At 50.6% G+C, this 19,994-nt stretch overlaps 2 protein-coding genes and 1 long non-coding RNA gene across 8 annotated transcripts; 1 reads left to right on the top strand and 2 right to left on the bottom strand.

Annotated features, from left to right (window-relative positions):
* Positions 1-35: 35 nt before the first annotated feature.
* On the bottom strand, positions 36-9,411 carry minpp1b (multiple inositol-polyphosphate phosphatase 1b). Of its 2 annotated transcripts, none has more exons than XM_057059487.1 (7): positions 8,957-9,411; positions 3,184-3,360; positions 2,913-3,107; positions 2,602-2,699; positions 2,404-2,534; positions 2,206-2,339; positions 36-1,754 (listed from the first exon to the last, which is right to left on the bottom strand). In XM_057059487.1, exons 1-7 carry the CDS (start codon positions 9,336-9,338, stop codon positions 1,504-1,506), a joined length of 1,368 nt encoding a protein of 455 aa, XP_056915467.1. In that variant the 5' UTR covers positions 9,339-9,411; the 3' UTR covers positions 36-1,503. The 2 variants fall into 2 exon arrangements, with proteins under 2 accessions (XP_056915467.1, XP_056915476.1); XM_057059496.1 differs by lacking the exon at positions 36-1,754 and adding an exon at positions 1,846-2,033.
* A 150-nt stretch (positions 9,412-9,561) lies between these two features.
* On the bottom strand, positions 9,562-15,898 carry si:ch1073-416j23.1 (rac GTPase-activating protein 1). 4 transcript variants are annotated; one of them, XM_057059437.1, is made up of 16 exons: positions 15,666-15,898; positions 14,838-14,948; positions 14,540-14,742; positions 14,331-14,470; positions 14,137-14,215; positions 13,845-13,898; positions 13,496-13,640; positions 13,321-13,433; positions 11,568-11,726; positions 11,396-11,491; positions 11,095-11,293; positions 10,816-10,921; positions 10,578-10,710; positions 10,261-10,360; positions 10,044-10,146; positions 9,562-9,935 (listed from the first exon to the last, which is right to left on the bottom strand). In XM_057059437.1, the coding sequence occupies exons 2-16, from the start codon at positions 14,926-14,928 to the stop codon at positions 9,890-9,892; spliced, it is 1,767 nt and encodes a 588-aa protein (XP_056915417.1). In that variant the 5' UTR covers positions 14,929-14,948; positions 15,666-15,898; the 3' UTR covers positions 9,562-9,889. The 4 variants fall into 4 exon arrangements, with proteins under 4 accessions (XP_056915417.1, XP_056915433.1, XP_056915412.1 ...); XM_057059453.1 differs by lacking the exon at positions 15,666-15,898 and adding an exon at positions 15,313-15,477 and having other exon boundaries at positions 10,020-10,146; XM_057059432.1 differs by lacking the exon at positions 15,666-15,898 and adding an exon at positions 15,313-15,477.
* LOC130513035 (uncharacterized) lies at positions 15,391-17,068 on the top strand. 2 transcript variants are annotated; one of them, XR_008946580.1, is made up of 4 exons: positions 15,391-15,525; positions 15,733-15,825; positions 16,075-16,214; positions 16,717-17,068. It is a non-coding gene; the product is annotated as an uncharacterized LOC130513035 (long non-coding RNA). The 2 variants fall into 2 exon arrangements; XR_008946579.1 differs by lacking the exon at positions 15,391-15,525 and having other exon boundaries at positions 15,645-15,825.
* The last annotated feature ends 2,926 nt before the right edge of the window (positions 17,069-19,994 follow it).

The following is a 19,994-nucleotide window of genomic DNA, read 5'->3' as shown; positions in this document are numbered from 1 at the left end:
TCGAAACATCAATACAAACGTGAAGGAAACAGTGATGGAGCGAGAAAATGCAAACGAACTTTAATTACAGTGGCACGCAGACGAGGCGGGAACGTTTGAACGGTCGCCGGAGCGACCATCAAATGACCAAAACAATAAATCCTGGTGCAACAGCAGCTCTCTGTTGCCATTGGCTTCTGTCCACAGGTGGATCAAAGCAGCCAGCTGTTATCAGGAGTGAGCAGACGTGCACGAGCTGTAGGGACCAATCACGTGATCAGTGGCACACGTGGCCCCAACAGGACACCATCGATGATGATGATGATGATGAGGAGGAGGAGCAGAAACAGATTTATGGGGGTTCCTCACTCACTCAGGTGACCACGGCAGCAGAGGGAAGACAGACTCCAACAGGCGGCCGGTGAAGGTCCCGGCAGGAGGAAACATTTGAGACTAGATTCTGTTGCTAGAAAAGGTCGGTTTAGTCTGCTGGACAAGGCTAAACCGGCTGAGTCTTGTACAGGTGAACAACCCAGCAGCAGTTATGCTAACGCTGCAGAGAGTTCTGTTTTAATGCTAAACTGCTCAGCTAGCTCGCCTCAGCCTCGTTAAGCTGTTGAACCATGACGGTGTGTTGGCACAGTGTCGTTAGAAACGAACCTTCAGGGTCATCTGACCACCAGCTCAACGCAGCTCAGTTCCTCGGTGAGCTTTCAGGTTCCTCGGTGAGCTTTCAGGTTCCTCGGTGAGCTTTCAGGTTCCTCGGTGAGCTTTCAGGTTCCTCGGTGAGCTTTCAGGTTCCTCGGTGAGCTTTCAGGTTCCTCGGTGAGCTTTCAGGTTCCTCGGTGAGCTTTCAGGTTCCTCGGTGAGCTTTCAGGTTCCTCGGTGAGCTTTCAGGTTCCTCGGTGAGCTTTCAGGTTCCTCGGTGAGCTTTCAGGTTCCTCGTGAGCTTTCAGGTTCCTCGGTGAGCTTTCAGGTTCCTCGGTGAGCTTTCAGGTTCCTCGTGAGCTTTCAGGTTCCTCGGTGAGCTTTCAGGTTTCTCGGTGGGCTTTCAGGTTCCTCGTGAGCTTTTAGGTTCCTCGTGAGCTTTTAGGTTCCTCGTGAGCTTTCAGGTTCCTCGTGAGCTTTCAGGTTCCTCGTGAGCTTTCAGGTTCCTCGGTGAGCTTTTAGGTTCCTCGTGAGCTTTCAGGTTCCTCGTGAGCTTTCGGGTTCCTCGGTGAGCTTTCGGGTTCTTCGGTGAGCTTTCAGGTTTCTCGGTGAGCTTTCAGGTTTCTCGGTGGGCTTTCAGGTTCTTCGGTGAGCTTTCAGGTTTCTCGGTGAACTTTCAGGTTCCTCGGTGGGCTTTCAGGTTCCTCGGTGAACTTTCAGGTTCCTCGGTGAGCTTTCAGGTTCCCCGGTGAGCTTTCAGGTTCCTCGGTGGGCTTTCAGGTTCCTCGGTGAACTTTCAGGTTCCTCGGTGAGCTTTCAGGTTCCTCGGTGAGCTTTCAGGTTCCTCGGCCCGGTGCGTTTCCTTGGCCGCTCCACTCACAGTTCTGTGTTTGGAACGCGCCCTGCAGCCCGGCCCTCGCACTCTCTGTCAACGTCACAGCCGTCCAGCAGATGGCGATATGTAGCCCGGACGTCCCGGTACAGAGGTGCATCCTCCTGGAGGCCCGGGAAGCGGACTGGAGCCTCGTTGAGAAGCAGCTGCAGGCGCGGGCCTCGCTGACAGTCATACAGCACAAACAGAAGGTTGGCGGCATACGGGACAATACGGCTGGTCCGGAAACTTCGACCTGCGGCAGAAACAGGAAGTGAGCCAGAAACAGGAAGTGATGATGACAATCAGCCCTCACAGGTCCAGGAACTCAATAAAGACTCAGACCATTTGGGATTTGAGGTGTTTAATTTTATGACAAAGTGATCAAAACAAAGGCTCTAATTCAGTTTAATGGCACCTTTCTTGACTAGTTAACCAAATTTGCTGACCCAGTTTGAGGCTCTAAGGACAGAAGGTGTGCAGCTGGTCTCCACGGCAACCAAGCTTTGTGATTTGGGCTCTAAACTGAAGCAACCTGAACTAACAACAATAAAGTTATTCAGTACAATCTGGGCTAAAGCAGCCTTGAACAGAAGGTTTCTGAGTTTGCATATGAAGAAAGTGACGATGGTGATGGTGGAGTGACAGGAGGAACGTTTGACCTTCGTACGGCCTGTGGTGGGTCCCAGAGGTCGGGGGTCTCTTACCGTGCTGGGCGTGGTAGTTGCTGGCAGTGGGAGGGGTCTGGTCCTTGTGGAGGCCCAGCAGAGACAGGAGAGGGAGCAGCGTCTCACCATGACCCAGCAGGATGGAGGCGGGCTCGGGCAGCTCCTCGGTGGACCTGATGGACACCACCTTTAGTAAAGCAACAGGATGCAGCAAAGAGGAGGTGTGAGGTCACCCACCTGCGGGGACGCCCCGCCTTGTCCAGGGTCCTGAAGATGTGATGAAATAGAGGACAGCTGGAGAGACTGCTGATCATGTGACCATGAGAACGTTTCCAGTACTGCTTCAGGTCCATCTGGTACTCCAGGACCTACACAAACGAGTGGTGAGTCCAGCGATGCCACTGAAGGAACGTTAACGCCAGCGCCCCCCCGTACCTTGGCATCGTCCTCGGTAAACAGGAAGCACCACGGCGAGTGAATCGATTTGATGGACAGCTCATATGAGCAGATGAAAAAGGCGGCTTCAAGCAGATCTAGAAAAGGTAGAAGGTGGAGCTTCAACATTTAAGATGATGGAGAATCGAGATGAAGAAGCGAGTGACTCTTCTCCAGGAACACGCACAAAAGTCTTCAGTAAGCTGCTAAAAACCTGAAAGGACGTTGGGTCATGTGACACGCAGCGTCATCGTCACGGTGTGTGTGTGTGGGTGTGTGTGTGGGTGTGTGTGTGGGTGTGTGTGTGAGACCTGTCGTGAAACGCTGATGGGGAAGGCCCAGCCTCCTCGCCGTTTTCCTCCTCAGAGCTTCCATCTCCTCTCCGTGCTTGAACTTGTCGACCTCCTGCAGGGCGGTGCGGTTGTTCTCCACGCCCTCCACGAAACCACGACAGTGCTCAAAGAAGCGGAGCAGCTGGTCGTCAATGATGTGGTGGTGCTGGATGTCTGCGAGGACCACACACGGCGTTTAGAGCTCAGGGGTCACGGTGGGAGGAGTTAGAAAGAGCTGGAGTGTAACCACCTGGTCTCCTCCACAAGCCCTCCTGGAAGGCCTCCATGCTGCTGACACAACGGTGTTTGGAGCTGCTCCTCAGACTGATCCTGTTCAGGTTCTTCTCCAACAGCAGGGACGGAAACAACGTCAGGAGACGTGAGGCCAAGTCTCGAAGTTCCGCCCTGCCCTTTGTCACCAGCTGACCTGGAAGAGAGGTCAAACATCATCATCACCACCACGGTAGCATCCTGTCCTAATGGTCCTACAGGTGTGGAAACATCAGGTGTGCTAATGGTCCTACAGGTGTGGAAACATCAGGTGTCCTAATGGTCCTACAGGTGTGGAAACATCAGCTGTGCTAATGGTCCTACAGGTGTGGAAACATCAGCTGTGCTAATGGTCCTACAGGTGTGGAAACATCAGCTCTCCTAATGGTCCTACAGGTGTGGAAATATCAGCTGTCCTAATGGTCCCACAGGTGTGGAAACATCAGGTGTCCTAATGGTCCTACAGGTGTGGAAACATCAGCTGTGCTAATGGTCCCACAGGTGTGGAAACATCAGCTGTCCTAATGGTCCTACAGGTGTGGAAACATCAGGTGTCCTAATGGTCCTACAGGTGTGGAAACATCAGCTGGTGGACACGCATGTGACACGCAGCGTCATCGTCACGATCGTCATGGTTAGCTGGTGTGGAAACATCAGCTGTCCTAATGGTCCCACAGTGTGGAAACATCAGGTGTCCTAATGGTCCTACAGGTGTGGAAACATCAGCTGTCCTAATGGTCCTACAGGTGTGGAAACATCAGCTGTCCTAATGGTCCCACAGGTGTGTTGTCCTAATGGTCCCACAGGTGTGGAAACATCAGCTGTCCTAATGGTCCTACAGGTGTGGAAACATCAGCTGTCCTAATGGTCCCACAGGTGTGGAAACATCAGCTGTCCTAATGGTCCCACAGGTGTGGAAACATCAGCTGTCCTAATGGTCCTACAGGTGTGGAAACAGCAGCTGTCCTAATGGTCCTACAGGTGTGGAAACAGCAGCTGTCCTTATGGTCCTACAGGTGTGGAAACATCCGGTGTCCTAATGGTCCTACAGGTGTGGAAACATCAGCTGTCCTAATGGTCCTACAGGTGTGGAAACATCAGCAGCTGTCCTAATGGTCCTACAGGTGTGGAAACATCAGCTGTCCTAATGGTCCTACAGGTGTGGAAACATCAGCTGTCCTAATGGTCCTACAGGTGTGGAAACATCAGCTGTGCTAATGGTCCTACAGGTGTGGAAACATCAGCTGTCCTAATGGTCCCACAGGTGTGGAAACATCAGCTGTGCTAATGGTCCCACAGGTGTGGAAACATCAGCTGTGCTAATGGTCCTACAGGTGTGGAAACATCAGCTGTGCTAATGGTCTTACAGGTGTGGAAACATCAGCTGTGCTAATGGTCCCACAGGTGTGGAAACATCAGCAGCTGTCCTAATGGTCCCACAGGTGTGGAAACATCAGCTGTGCTAATGGTCCCACAGGTGTGGAAACATCAGCTGTGCTAATGGTCCTACAGGTGTGGAAACATCAGGTGTCCTAATGGTCCTACAGGTGTGGAAACATCAGCTGTGCTAATGGTCCTACAGGTGTGGAAACATCAGCTGTGCTAATGGTCCCACAGGTGTGGAAACATCAGCTGTGCTAATGGTCCCACAGGTGTGGAAACATCAGGTGTCCTAATGGTCCCACAGGTGTGGAAACATCAGGTGTCCTAATGGTCCTACAGGTGTGGAAACATCAGGTGTCCTAATGGTCCTACAGGTGTGGAAACATCAGCTGTGCTCATGGTCCCACAGGTGTGGAAACATCAGCTGTGCTAATGGTCCCACAGGTGTGGAAACATCAGGTGTCCTAATGGTCCTACAGGTGTGGAACATCAGCTGTGCTAATGGTCCCACAGGTGTGGAAACATCAGGTGTCCTAATGGTCCTACAGGTGTGGAAACATCAGCTGTGCTAATAGTCCCACAGGTGTGGAAACATCAGCTGTGCTAATGGTCCTACAGGTGTGGAAACATCAGCTGTCCTAATGGTCCTACGGGTGTGGAAACATCAGCTGTCCTAATGGTCCCACGGGTGTGGAAACATCAGGTGTCCTAATGGTCTTACAGGTGTGGAAACATCAGGTGTCCTAATGGTCCTACAGGTGTGGAAACATCAGCTGTCCTAATGGTCCCACAGGTGTGGAAACATCAGCTGTCCTAATGGTCCCACAGGTGTGGAAACATCAGGTGTCCTAATGGTCCTACAGGTGTGGAAACATCAGCTGTCCTAATGGTCCCACAGGTGTGGAAACATCAGCTGTGCTAATGGTCCTACAGGTGTGGAAACATCAGCTGTCCTAATGGTCCCACAGGTGTGGAAACATCAGGTGTCCTAATGGTCCTACAGGTGTGGAAACATCAGGTGTCCTAATGGTCCTACAGGTGTGGAAACATCAGGTGTCCTAATGGTCCTACAGGTGTGGAAACATCAGCTGTCCTAATGGTCCCACAGGTGTGGAAACATCAGCTGTCCTAATGGTCCCACAGGTGTGGAAACATCAGCTGTCCTAATGGTCCCACAGGTGTGGAAACATCAGCTGTCCTAATGGTCCCACAGGTGTGGAAACATCAGCTGTCCTAATGGTCCTACAGGTGTGGAAACAGCAGCTGTCCTAATGGTCCTACAGGTGTGGAAACAGCAGCTGTCCTTATGGTCCTACAGGTGTGGAAACATCCGGTGTCCTAATGGTCCTACAGGTGTGGAAACATCAGCTGTCCTAATGGTCCTACAGGTGTGGAAACATCAGCAGCTGTCCTAATGGTCCCACAGGTGTGGAAACATCAGCTGTCCTAATGGTCCTACAGGTGTGGAAACATCAGCTGTCCTAATGGTCCTACAGGTGTGGAAACATCAGCTGTGCTAATGGTCCTACAGGTGTGGAAACATCAGCTGTCCTAATGGTCCCACAGGTGTGGAAACATCAGCTGTGCTAATGGTCCCACAGGTGTGGAAACATCAGCTGTCCTAATGGTCCTACAGGTGTGGAAACATCAGGTGTGCTAATGGTCCTACAGGTGTGGAAACATCAGGTGTCCTAATGGTCCTACAGGTGTGGAAACATCAGCTGTCCTAATGGTCCCACAGGTGTGGAAACATCAGCTGTGCTAATGGTCCTACAGTGTGGAAACATCAGCTGTCCTAATGGTCCCACAGGTGTGGAAACATCAGGTGTCCTAATGGTCCTACAGGTGTGGAAACATCAGGTGTCCTAATGGTCCTACAGGTGTGGAAACATCAGGTGTCCTAATGGTCCTACAGGTGTGGAAACATCAGCTGTCCTAATGGTCCCACAGGTGTGGAAACATCAGCTGTCCTAATGGTCCTACAGGTGTGGAAACATCAGCTGTCCTAATGGTCCCACAGGTGTGGAAACATCAGCTGTCCTAATGGTCCCACAGGTGTGGAAACATCAGCTGTCCTAATGGTCCTACAGGTGTGGAAACAGCAGCTGTCCTAATGGTCCTACAGGTGTGGAAACAGCAGCTGTCCTTATGGTCCTACAGGTGTGGAAACATCCGGTGTCCTAATGGTCCTACAGGTGTGGAAACATCAGCTGTCCTAATGGTCCTACAGGTGTGGAAACATCAGCTGTCCTAATGGTCCTACAGGTGTGGAAACATCAGCTGTGCTAATGGTCCTACAGGTGTGGAAACATCAGCTGTCCTAATGGTCCCACAGGTGTGGAAACATCAGCTGTGCTAATGGTCCCACAGGTGTGGAAACATCAGCTGTCCTAATGGTCCTACAGGTGTGGAAACATCAGGTGTGCTAATGGTCCTACAGGTGTGGAAACATCAGGTGTCCTAATGGTCCTACAGGTGTGGACCCTGGGTGCTCCTGGCCCGGGGTCGTGCTTCCCCTTGGGGGGGGGGGGGGTCGTGCTTCCCCTGGGGGGGTTGATGACTGACAGGTGGTTCAAACGCTCATTTCTGTCTCTGCTAAGTTAATTAGAGGAGCTGTCAATGTCCCTCGTGTCCCTAAAATAATCAAATCGAGTTGGAGCACCACTGCTGTTGGGTCCCGCTATGACTCTCACATATTAGCATATTAGCATTTTTATTAGCATTTTAGCTCAATAGCTTCCCGGTCCAGTGTGTTCCATCCACCTTCTGTGTCCGTGTTTTTACGGTAAATTCTGCAATCCGGGTCCACTGGAAATGTTGGAGCGGCCGGCTGGGAGTCACTGCTCACCTGGGGAGGGTTACCTGGAGCAACCCCCACCTTTAGGGGGGGAGGTTGTCCGAACCTTCGTGTTTAATCCTGTACTGAAGTGAATACAAGCCGTAAATCACGGTGTGAATGAACATAGCAGCGTTTCCCCTCATATAACAAAGAACGGGTCACTAATGGGTGAAGGTTGGGGTTAGGGTTAGGGTGGAAGGGTTAGGGTTAGGGTGGAGAGGTGGAAGGGTTAGGGTTAGGGTTAGGGTGGAAGGGTTAGGGTTAGGGTGGAAGGGTTAGGGATAGGGTGGAAGGGTTAGGGTTAGGGTTAGGGTGGAAGGGTTAGGGTTAGGGTGGAAGGGTTAGGGTTAGGGTTAAGTGGAGGTGGGGTTAGGGTGGAGGAGGTGGAGGTGGAAGGGTTAGGGTTAGGGTTAGGGTGGAGGTGGAGGAGGTGGAAGGGTTAGGGTTAGGGGGTGGAAGGGTTGGGTTAGGGTGGAGGAGGTGGAAGGGTTAGGGTGGAGGAGGTGGAAGGGTTAGGGTTAGGGTTAGGGTGGAAGGGTTAGGGTGGAAGGGTTAGGGATAGGGTGGAAGGGTTAGGGTTAGGGTTAAGGTGGAAGGGTTAGGGTTAGGGTGGAAGGGTTAGGGTTAGGGTTAGGGTGGAGGAGGTGGAAGGGTTAGGGTTAGGGTGGAGGGTTAGGGTTAGGGTGGAGGAGGTGGAAGGGTTAGGGTAGGGTGGAGGAGGTGGAAGGGTTAGGGTGGAGGAGGTGGAAGGGTTAGGGTTAGGGTTAGGGTGGAAGGGTTAGGGTTAGGGTGGAAGGGTTAGGGTGGAGGAGGTGGAAGGGTTAAGGTTAGGGTTAGGGTGGAGGAGGTGGAAGGGTTAGGGTTAGGGTTTAGGGTGGAAGGGTTAGGGTTTAGGGTGGAAGGGTTAGGGTTAGGGTTAGGGTGGAGGAGGTGGAAGGGTTAGGGTTAGGGTTAGGGTGGAGGAGGTGGAAGGGTTAGGGTTAGGGTGGAAGGGTTAGGGTTAGGGTGGAGGGTTAGGGTGGAGGAGGTGGAAGGGTTAGGGTTAGGGTGGAAGGGTTAGGGTTAGGGTTAGGGTGGAGGAGGAGGTGGAGGTGGAAGGGTTAGGGTTAGGGGGAGGAGGTGGAAGGGTTAGGGTTAGGGTGGAAGGGTTAGGGTTAGGGGGTGGAAGGGTTAGGGTGGAGGAGGTGGAAGGGTTAGGGTTAGGGTGGAAGGGTTAGGGTTAGGGTGGAAGGGTTAGGGTTAGGGTGGAGGAGGAGGAAGGGTTAGGGTTAGGGTGGAAGGGTTAGGGTTAGGGTTAAGGTGGAAGGGTTAGGGTTAGGGTGGAGGAGGGGGTGGAAGGGTTAGGGTTAGGGTGGAGGAGGTGGAAGGGTTAGGGTTAGGGGGTGGAAGGTTAGGGTTAGGGTGGAAGGGTTAGGGTGGAGGAGGTGGAAGGGTTAGGGTTAGGGTTAGGGTTTAGGGTGGAAGGGTTAGGGTTTAGGGTGGAAGGGTTAGGGTTAGGGTTGGAGGAGGTGGAAGAGCTCCAGCCACTCACCGTCCATGTCCTCCGTAAACCAGTTCTCCCAGCTTTGGATGTCCTGCTGCCATCGCTCCGAACCTCTGGAAGCTTCTCTGCGGACCAGCTCACTCAGTCTCTGGATCCTGCGGATGTTCTTGACGGTCGGGTAGCGGCTTCCGTGCCGAATGACAGCGGTCAGGTGGACCGGGGAGCAGCGCTCGGTGGTCGGAGCCTTTAGGATCGATCGGTTCACGAAGAGGACGTCCCGCAGCAGCCGAGGATTCACTTCCTCATACCGGGTCTTGGTCCCAAAATACGGGGCGATGTGCGGGATCAGAGAGGAGGCGAAACAACAGTTCAGGGAAAAGCTGACAGCCGTCAGAACCAACGCGTTCTGGTGTGGCGACAGCGAGAACATGTCGCTGAGCGGAACCGAACATCACCCGCGCTGAATCCCGCCCGCTGCGCGCTCTCCTCTTCCGGTTCCCCCACTTCCGCCTTTACGGGCCGTTTGTCTCTCGCTATTTCCGGAACCGAATCATCGTCTCCAAAATAAAATTTGACAGATAATTTGTCAAAAAAACCCAAAACATTTCTCTGCGCCTTCAGGCGCACACTGTCCACGAAAAATAACGCCGATATTTAACTGCAGAGCATTCTTTATTTTGATAATTTCCTATTTTACTTTTTACATAAATAAAAACAACACTTGAACACACACTATTGACAGACCGGTGCTGGACCTGTAGAACCAGTCACGCTGCACTGTCCCAATCAGTGCCAAACCAGCAGGACAATTTCATTAAGGTGTGTAAGAAAAAGAAACACCTTTATAACAACAGGCAAACATCACAATTTAACTCCGCACACGTTTGTGCACATCACATCACTTTCTGTTGGCTCATGACCCAGACAATAATGTCACCAACAGAGACGTGTAACTAGGCCGTTGTGTAGCAGCCGGCGGGCTCAAGTGGGTGAAGTGAAGAACCTCCTTCCTGGTTCAACATGACCTCTGAGAACAGAAATGACGGACTTTACAAAGTGTACCCATCAACACATGAGGGCCTGAAGCCTGGAAGACCTGCTGATCTCTGACCACAAGAAGTGGTTCTGGTCTTACGCGCTGTTGCCCAGGTTCCTGATCCGTCCCCTCAGGGACCCCCTGCTGACGCTCTGATAGTAACTGTTGAGTTCTGGAGATGTGAGTGGTTTGAAGAGTCGACCTGGAAACAAATCCGCTTGTGGTTTATGAACACTGCTGGTTTCACATCTTCACATACAGAGTAAGGCAATGGTAGGCAGTTAGTAATGGTAGGGTTAAGCTAAGACTAACCCACCGTGTCCACCTTCCTGGCTACAGGTTGAGATCTGATCCATCTGGGAGGCGAGGATGCTTTTCCAATAAGCTTCAGGGAGGGACAATAAGCAACACATGACCTGAGACAACACACACAAAGAATGAGTGATTCTAATCCTCCATATTATTACTGAGGTGGTAACCCTCACCCTACACCATTAGTTATTTAGGGTTAGGGTGAGAAAGAGGAAAGTGGACAGGACATAGTCCATCGACATCACCCCTTAAATCAGCGGCATGATGACAAAATGTGTACTGGTGGGTAAAGCCTGCGTCCTCACAACAACACACACCAACCTTCGGCTGGGTGTTTGTGTCCTTCATGATGGTGGTTGGAGATGGTTCAGGCATGCCATGACCCACCACAGTTGGTCCAAAGACACAGGCCAGATTGTTCTGGTTCATCTGACAGCGTGGACTCTTCATCACCCTAAATGAGGACACAATTAAAAGGTGTGACAACATGTGTGCGTCATGTGACCGTCGACCACAGCGTTAATGATGGTCGCTGCCAGGGAGTTCTGCAGGCTCCTACTTGTGCAGATGGAGCAGCAGAAAGGCCAGAGTGTCTCTGTTGACGTTCGGCAGCGCAGAAACCAGCTGATACAAGATGGAGGTTCTGTGATCTCCACACGTCAGCTCTAGAACAGACACAAAACCAAGAGATCCCGACTCTCCTGTGTTCTGATGTTCAGACCTTTAGGGTTCTGCTGGTCTTTCGGTCTTTGTGTGTGTGTGTGTGCGTGCGTCTGTGTGTGTGTGCGTGCGTGTGCGTGCATGTGTGCACGCGTGTGTGCGTGTGTGTGTGCGCCACCTGAAGCCTCCATGAACCTCTGGTGCAGTCTGAAGGTGATGAGCGGCTCTTTTAGCTTCCTCAGGAAGTCTTTGAGGAGGCCACACACCACATGGATGTCTTGGACCTTCTCCAGCATGGGTGGAGTTTTACCCTGCAGAAAACGCTGTCTGAGCTCCTTCATCAGACGTTCTCCCCCAGGAACCCTGTACAGGCCCTTCTGAATCAGCAGAAAACAGTTTCTCCATGACTCCAGCCTTGCTCTGTGCCATTCCAACTTGTATTGTAATTTATTTCCATGGGCGTGGGGGGGGGGGGTCACCTCATTCAGGCCCCTCCGCTCAATCTCAGCAATGCACTCGACCATCAACATTGGAATTCTGGGATGACCTATGGGAGCAAAACTTTCCAACAACATCTGGGAAGAGAGCAGGCCCCATGAGATCAGGTGTGTGCAGAGGTTTCAGTAATATGAGCAGCAGCTCCAACGGTACCTGCTGAGTGGACCCAGGCAGGCAGCTGTTGGGGCAGCTGATGGCCACCAGCTTCTGGCACTCCAAATGAGTGACCATTCGGCAGTTCCGGCACTTTACTGCCATCTTCCCAAAACGGATCCTTTTCCCACAGAGGGAGCAGTTTTCAGGCCGGATCACCTGGAAGGTCAGAAGACGCATGTCCAAAGGGGGTATGTGCACAGAAACACCAGCTGTTTGTGTCCCAAGGACAGTCCTCATGGACCTGTGCAGGTTAGGGTCACACCCGGAGCATGACAGAGCCAGGTCCAAACGGGACTGAGCCGGTCCATTCTGAGCCAAGCCGTGCTGGGCCAAGCCGTGCTGGGCCAGTCCATGCTGAGCCAAGCCGTGCTGGGCCAAGCCGTGCTGGGCCAAGCCGTGCTGGGCCAAGCCGTGCTGAGCCAAGCCGTGCTGAGCCAAGCCGTGCTGAGCCAGTCCGTGCTGAGCCAAGCCGTGCTGGGCCAAGCCGTGCTGAGCCAGTCCATGCTGGGCCAAGCCGTGCTGGGCCAAGCCGTGCTGGGCCAAGCCGTGCTGAGCCAGTCCGTGCTGGGCCAAGCCGTGCTGGGCCAAGCCGTGCTGGGCCAAGCCGTGCCAGCTGTGTGGGATTATCCGTATGTCAGCCATGGATATAAAGCCAATTCCCATATGTTCCCATGGTGAACAGGCCGATACACAAGTGAGGATCAGTGGACAGCTGTCCTCCGCCTAACGTCCACCCTGATGTCCCAACACTTTTTAGAGATATCAGCAAGTGTCCACTCACTCCTCCACTCTCTCCTCGTCCACTCACTTGTCCACTCACTCCTCGTCCACTCAGTCGTCCACTCACTTGTCCAGTCCCTCCTCGTCCATTCACTCACCCACTCACTCGTCATCTACCCACTTGTCCAGTCCCTCCTCGTCCATTCACTCATCCACTCAGTCGTCCACTCACTCCTCGTCCACTCAGTCGTCCACTCCCTCCTCGTCCACTCAGTCGTCCACTCACTCCTCCTCCACTCCCTCATCCACTCAGTCGTCCACTCACTTGTCCAGTCCCTCCTCGTCCACTCAGTCGTCCACTCCCTCCTCGTCCTCTCACTCCTCCACTCCCTCTCACTCCTCCACTCACTCCTCGTCCACTCATCCCCTCGTCCACTCACTCCCTCCTCCACTCCCTCCTCGTCCACTCCCTCGTCCTAAAGGAACTTCCTTACGTGCCTCTCCTTTATTGTCGAGTGTCTCCTGCTCGTCTTTGGGACTCACGGCCTCTTTGATTGTGCAGAGATTTATTGATCTATTTATTCTCATTTGCATATTAACGAGGGCGTAACGAGGGAGGAGACAGTTCAAAGACAATGTACAGAAAATACACCGTGCTTGGATTCAGGCGCAGTTTCATACATCTGAAGGTTTTGTGCCAACAGCCTTTTCTAAATTAGCACATCGGCCAGATCTTAGAATGAACCCCAGGCGAGGCCTCGGCCGTGCCCAAGATCTGTGAGAGCGTCTGAAACCACCAGCACTTTTGTTCCATCCCTCTCATTCTTCTTCACTCTCAACATACCAAAGACATTCAGAGAACCAGCTGAAGGGAATGAGGCCTTTGGAGCTTCAATGTCAGTCCCAGACTGAAGGAGACATCAGAACCTGTGGCTCCACGCGGCTTCATCACCCAGGACCCAACAGTCATTTCATCTTGGCCTCAATTAGCTGGTTTCTGTGGTCATCATGGCCCAAAATGCATTTATACCGTCTTAGAGATGAACATATGTCGGAGGTTCTTCTCAGTTCTCTTCTCAACCGGTTCTTCAGCTTCAGGTTCTGCCACTGTGTCCTCACAGGGTAACCACACAGAGGTCTGATCTGAGAACATGAAACATCATCAACATCACCACCACCACCTACACTGAACACCTCAAACTGACCTGCATCCCCTAAGATGGCGCCCTCTTGACTGCACGCCTGGTTTGGGATCTCCATTTTGTGGGCAGAGGCCTCAGAGATCTCCTCAGCAATGTTCACAGCTTTGGCTCTCTTCCCCCCAGGAACGCTGGGTCCCATGGAGGTGCGCTACCACAGAACACAAGGACGTCACAAACTTGTGCGCTCGTTCTTGCACCACATTACAGAACCGAGTCTGATCCGAACGCAGTACTGTGAGGTTTCCTAAAGCTGGTCCCAACAGGAAGCTGCCGGGACCCGACAGGAAGCTGCCGGGACCCGACAGGAAGCTGCCGAGACCCGACAGGAAGCTGCCGGGACCGTAGCGCTCACCCTGCGCTCTCTGGCTCGAGATCTCAGAGGCTTCAGCACACTCGTGTCCAGATCCTGAAAAAGATGTGTCACGCCTTTAAAATCTTAATGGTTTTATTATTTTATCATCAAGTTTGGAGCAAATAGGAAATGAATGTAAGAGAAATGTGAAATATTCCATTTGCATCTAAACCTTTTTGCCCGTCCATTAAAACCTCTTAAATCCCTCAACACCTCCTCACGTGTTTGGAATCTGGCTTCTTGCTCTAAGCTGCATTAGCCTGCCAATCAAGAAGGGTGCTGTCAGACGTACCACGTCGTCTTCTGTTCGGTCGTAGCTGATATCAGAGTGACAGACCGACAGGAACGACGATTCATCGATCACGGTCAACCTGATGGAAGGAAGAAGAAGAAGAAGAAGAGGCTTGACTCCAAACACAGGTGCTGAAACCTTGAAAAGGAGTCAAACGAGAGTTTGGAAGACTTCTAGACATTTGGAGAAGGTACCGTTTGCTGCTCCTGTGCATGGTCACGTTCGCTCCTCTTTGTTCAAACGCTGCCAGAAGCGATTTCTGCTCATCGTTGAGACAAGCGCTGGATTTACTGTCGTGGACCAGGATGTCACACATCAGCTGCATCTGCCTTTGCTGAGTCCAGACAGGAAGTGATGTCAGTATCTCCTGCTGTCCAACGAGAGGCAGCCGGCATTTACTCACCAGATACTGGTAATCTCCTTCAATCTTGTAGCGTTTCTTCATCTCCACGTCCAGCTGGTTGCGAGCATGTTTCAGCTTGACTTCCAGGGCAGCTTTGGCCACATCAGACTTCACCAGTAGCTCCTTGTACTTCTTCAGTTCCGTCTCAGCATGGAGCCATTGTTTCCTGACTGTCTCAAAGTTCTTGACCACCTCCATCATCTCTGTAGGAACAGCACAAACATCAGTCAATGGCTGTAGAACCTCGGTCCAATAAGGCGGTCCAGGGCGTCCCCCGGGCGACCCCAGGGCGACCCACCTAGCTCCGTGTTTACGGTGCTCTCCTCCATGGTGATTCTCTGCAGACACAGAGCCAACAACTCCTCCACGATGAGTCGGGACTCCCCCATCACTCTTAATCGCTGCCTTCCTGCAAAAGTAAGGGAACAGTTCCCTTTAATTGGCTGGGACATAGAAGTGCTAATTATGCCACTGTGGAAGGTCCTCCTGGATAGAACGGAACAACATTAACATTCTATATCTCTGTGTGTGTGTGTGTGTGTGAGAGAGAATGTAACCTAAATAAAACACGGATATTGAAATATAAAACACAGTTGAAATGTGTTGAAATATAATACACAGATTTAATATAAGTGCAATTTAACGCCATACGATTTGGCGTTATTTCTCAGCAGTTTTTGCCCCAGTTTGCAGCTTATATCTCTGTTTTAGTTTAACAATCGAGACGTTTTTCTACTTCATGCTGCGTTCAGAGACAGAAGCAACCGTCAAACCGTAAACTGATGAGGAGAAACCCGGAATAAGGTCGCATTTCCTCGGCCTGACCACGCCAACCGCCACAATCCGCGGATCCAGCCCGGTTAAGATGCGTTAAACTGGTTTAAGATGCGTTAAACTGGGTTAAAATGCGTTAAATTGGGTTTATGTGGTCGAGCAGGCGGAAGAGGAAGTGACGTCCTGGACACGGTCGTCACACTTGTTCGAAGGTAACTCGCGTTCAAAATCGATTTTAAAAAGCTCAGATCGATAATATCGAATCATTTAGTCTCTCATATAAAAAAAAGTCATCTCTCCATCAAATTCGGACAGTCTGTGGGTCGGTTTAGTTCGAACAGGGCCTCCTCACCTGTTGACAGTCCAACACGCACGCGCTCATATCCCCCGTTTCTCCTTGCGGGACTCGATCCCGACAGGATCACCCTGTTGGAGTCGAAAGATCAACCACCCAACAAACCCGATCTCCCGACATAAACGGACGTTCAGGCCCGCAGCACCGACGGAAGTCGGTAAGTTTTTGCTCCTGCTCATTTCTGTCTCTCACATTAGTTTTGTCTTGTTTGCCCTTGTCGGCCACCGTAGAGAGCGGGTGAGGGTAGGGTGAGGGTCAAGGATGAACGCATGAGCACATAAAAAAGTCACCATTATTGGAAGATTATATTTCAAATTAAAATGATGATGGAAGACGGGATTTAGCCATTTTAATGCTAAATTAGGTCCGTTAATGTTGGCAGTAAATTCTGGTATTTGAATCACAGCTGGACCGTTGGAGGTCCATGCAGATGTTTCACCTCCATCCAGGAGGCTTCATCAGTTCTGACTGTTGGGGAGTTCCAGGTTCTTCTGCTCTTCAGGAGCCATGAACACCTTTGGAGCTTCAGTCACCCGGCTGTTGGTGGTAAATATTCCTTATCCAGCCTTTGGAGCACACGTATCTAAATACAGCTGCTTTTCTGAATCTGAAATATCAATAAGTGTAAAGAAATGTATTTAAGACCACAGACAAAATCAAATGAAGTCATAAAGAAAGAGATTCAAATGTTTTGTGGATAATTGATAAGATAGAGTGCGCCTTATGGTCGTGAACATGCGGTATTCACATCCAAAAACCTGTTAGACTATTCTTTCTGAAAGATTGCCAATTTTTCACTCTTCTTTAGTCATTTCAAATGTGTAACAACTATAAACATGTTCAGATGTTACACATTGGTGACCAAAAAGAAACGATTCCGTCACTTTGAACCTGCTGCATGCGCTCTTTTAATCATTTTTGCTGGAGTTGTATCTTATTTTTTGTGACAGTAGATTGAGTGTTTTTAACAGTTTAGTTATTAATTGTGCTAAACGTGTGTGTAACGGTGTGCAGCGCCGTGCCGATCAACATGTCGGTGTCTCTGTAGGGTTCCACACGACCACGTCAGCGTCTGGTCCCACAGCGATACGTCCTGAGCATCCAGGACAAAAGCAAGAAAGATGCATGAAACTAGTTCTGATCAAACATTTCTGAATGGAATCGAGACGATAGGAATGATTGACGTGGTTATCTGCACATTTCTGATCATCTGGGTGCTCTGGTGAGTCCAGAGAGACTCTTCCCAGAAGTGGACGTATGTCTTCTGGTTTGGTGGACAAATGCTGGACCTTTATTTATTTTCAGTTTGTCCAAACCAGTGTTTCTCTTTGAAAGTTTAAATGTATTCTCAATGTAAAATTAAACATTTTTATTGAAATAAAAATGATTTTCTAATCTAAGCTGAGTCTGACTCGAGTCACACCTTTGGATAAATGTTGAAGAGTGACGGCCACAAGCACGTTTCTGAGTCTGAGGGTTAGGAGAGGGTTAGGGTTAGTTAGGGTTAGGAGAGGGTTAGGGTTAGGAGAGGGTTAGGGTTAGGGTTAGGGTTAGGGTTAGGAGAGGGTTAGGGTTAGGGTTAGGAGAGGGTTAGGGTTAGGAGAGGGTTAGGGTTAGGGTTATATCATAAGGGTTAGGGTTTGGGTTAGTTAGGGTTAGGAGAGGGTTAGGGTTTGGGTTAGTTAGGGTTAGGAGAGGGTTAGGGTTTGGGTTAGTTAGGGTTAGGAGAGGGTTAGGGTTAGGAGAGGGTTAGGGTTATATCATAAGGGTTAGGGTTAGTTAGGGTTAGGAGAGGGTTAGGGTTATATCATAAGGGCTAGGGTTAGTTAGGGTTAGGAGAGGGTTAGGGTTAGGAGAGGGTTAGGGTTAGGAGAGGGTTAGGGTTATATCATAAGGGTTAGGGTTAGGAGAGGGTTAGGGTTTTATTATAAGGGTTAGGGTTTGGGTTAGTTAGGGTTAGGAGAGGGTTAGGGTTAGGAGAGGGTTAGGGTTATATTATAAGGGTTAGGGTTAGGGTTAGGTTAGGAGAGGGTTAGGGTTAGGGTTAGGGTTATAATAAGACCTCAGAGTTTAATTATCCTGCTACATTTTCATAATGACTGATTCTGATGAGGACACCAAAGGCACTTTAGTGATAAAGGCTCTACACATCAGGATCCAGTGATGGCTCTTTGAGCACCTTTAGGACCGTGGTGTTCAGAGTCCCAAGTGCCCCCCCCCCCATCTGTGTCGTCTGTTCTCAGGCTGGGCCGAGCGGCTTCCTGCCTCTCCCCCGTTGGGCGATCAAAGCACACCTGAGACTGATCTCCAGTCAATCATCCACACCTGCCTGATCAACCCTCCACTCATCGCCGATACGTTGTTAACCCCCTCCCCCCCTAACCCTAACCCTTGCTCCTGTTTCCAGTTTGGAACCAATCGTTCATCTCTGCTGCAGATCACCTGTTCACCTGCCCAGCCTGCTCCAGCTTGACCGTGCTTGTCTGCTTCCTGCCCCCTTTGGCTTCGTTCCGAACTTCAGAACTCAGTAAATTTGATTACAATCGTGTGTGTGTCTGCAGTGCCTAACACGCGGTCCATAACCTGACACTAAAGAACCATTGATCTGGTCCAGGATAGAACTGCCTATCAGTGGTAGAACATCCTTCAACAGGTGTGTTGGGATGGGATCTAAAGGACACGTGGTGGATTTCTGAATTAGCGATGACGTCTCAGAAAAATATATAGGGCTGAAGGAGTTTAAGGGCTCGTTGGAGACCCTGTATGTTCCCACAGTCAGCACATCTGGTGATGGTCCAGTTGTTGGGATGGCCTGGTTAGCTTTCTCTCTGATAGCTAGAACTTTATCAGTGAAGAAGCTCAGGAAGTTCAGTGCAAACCTCCAACACACCAAGACATAGACAAAGTCATGTTGTCTATGCTGTTCAGGGCCAGGAGGAATGCAAGGAGCTGAACACTGTGAAACTAAAGAGCCCAACAAGCAGCCCATAAAAGAGTGGCCCAACACAGACGTGCCAGTGAGTTTAGAACTGAAGAAGCCTAACCCTAACTTTGGATAAGCTCCTGAAGTCTTCACCACTAAGGGAAGAAGCCAAACCAGGATCTAAAACTTAATTTGGTCACAGTGCTGAAAAGAAACTTGGGGTTTCTTCTGGTTTTCTTCAAGTAGAAGAATAATAGGTCGTTCTAGGATTTGTTGACAGGATTTAGACTAAGCAAAAACACACCAGTTCATGCTGACGTGGATCAAAATGGACTATTCTGGATGAATATATGAGGAGTCATAGCTAAAACACTAATACACACAGGCCCTTAACTATCGGCAACCTCAGTGTTTTAACTTTATCATGGAATTTTATAAGCCTTCACCTTAATGAGGGCCTTTTTAAGCTACCAGACAGTCTTTCCAGGTAAATGGAAGGTATCTTTCTGCTTGAGGGTCCTAGCCTGTGAATTATACCGGGGGCACGCCTCAGGGGGCAACAGAATCCAGTGTGATTCTAAGTGAGGCTGCTGCAAAGTAAACTGGGTCTGACTCGAGTCACACCTTTGGATAAATGTTGAAGAGTGACGGCCACAAACTGGTTCTCCTCCATTTTTCCTGTCAACTGCAGAAAGAAGCACGTTTCTGAGTCTGAGGGTTAGGAGAGGGTTAGGGTTAGGAGAGGGTTAGGGTTAGTTAGGGTTAGGAGAGGGTTAGGGTTAGGGTTAGGGTTAGGGTTAGTTAGGGTTAGTTAGGGTTAGGGTTAGGAGAGGGTTAGGGTTAGTTAGGGTTAGGAGAGGGTTAGGGTTATATCATAAGGGTTAGGGTTTGGGTTAGTTAGGGTTAGGAGAGGGTTAGGGTTAGGAGAGGGTTAGGGTTAGGGTTATATCATAAGGGTTTGGGTTAGTTAGGGTTAGGAGAGGGTTAGGGTTAGGAGAGGGTTAGGGTTAGGGTTATATAATAAGGGTTTGGGTTAGTTAGGGTTAGGAGAGGGTTAGGGTTAGTTAGGGTTGGGTTAGGGTTAGGGTTATATCATAACGGCTAGGGTTAGGGTTATATCATAAGGGTTAGGGTTTGGGTTAGTTAGGGTTAGGAGAGGGTTAGGGTTAGTTAGGGTTAGGAGAGGGTTAGGGTTAGGGTTAGTTGTAACCAACAGACCTTTTCAGTGATTCCCCAAAGGGAAATAGTGCACACCTCAAAGCCCAGTAGCCAGATCTAGGCTGGCTGACACATGATGGCAGGTGACACCGAGGTACGCCAAGGCCGTCTCTTTGGCTACAGCCTCGCTTGCTTCCACCTTTGCCTTTACAGTTTTGGAATGGAGTCTGACGGGTCCAGGATTT

This window comes from Takifugu flavidus, chromosome 1 (assembly GCF_003711565.1).
Source record: "Takifugu flavidus isolate HTHZ2018 chromosome 1, ASM371156v2, whole genome shotgun sequence".
Lineage (NCBI taxonomy): Eukaryota > Metazoa > Chordata > Actinopteri > Tetraodontiformes > Tetraodontidae > Takifugu > Takifugu flavidus.
This window is presented reverse-complemented; position numbering and strand designations above follow the sequence as displayed.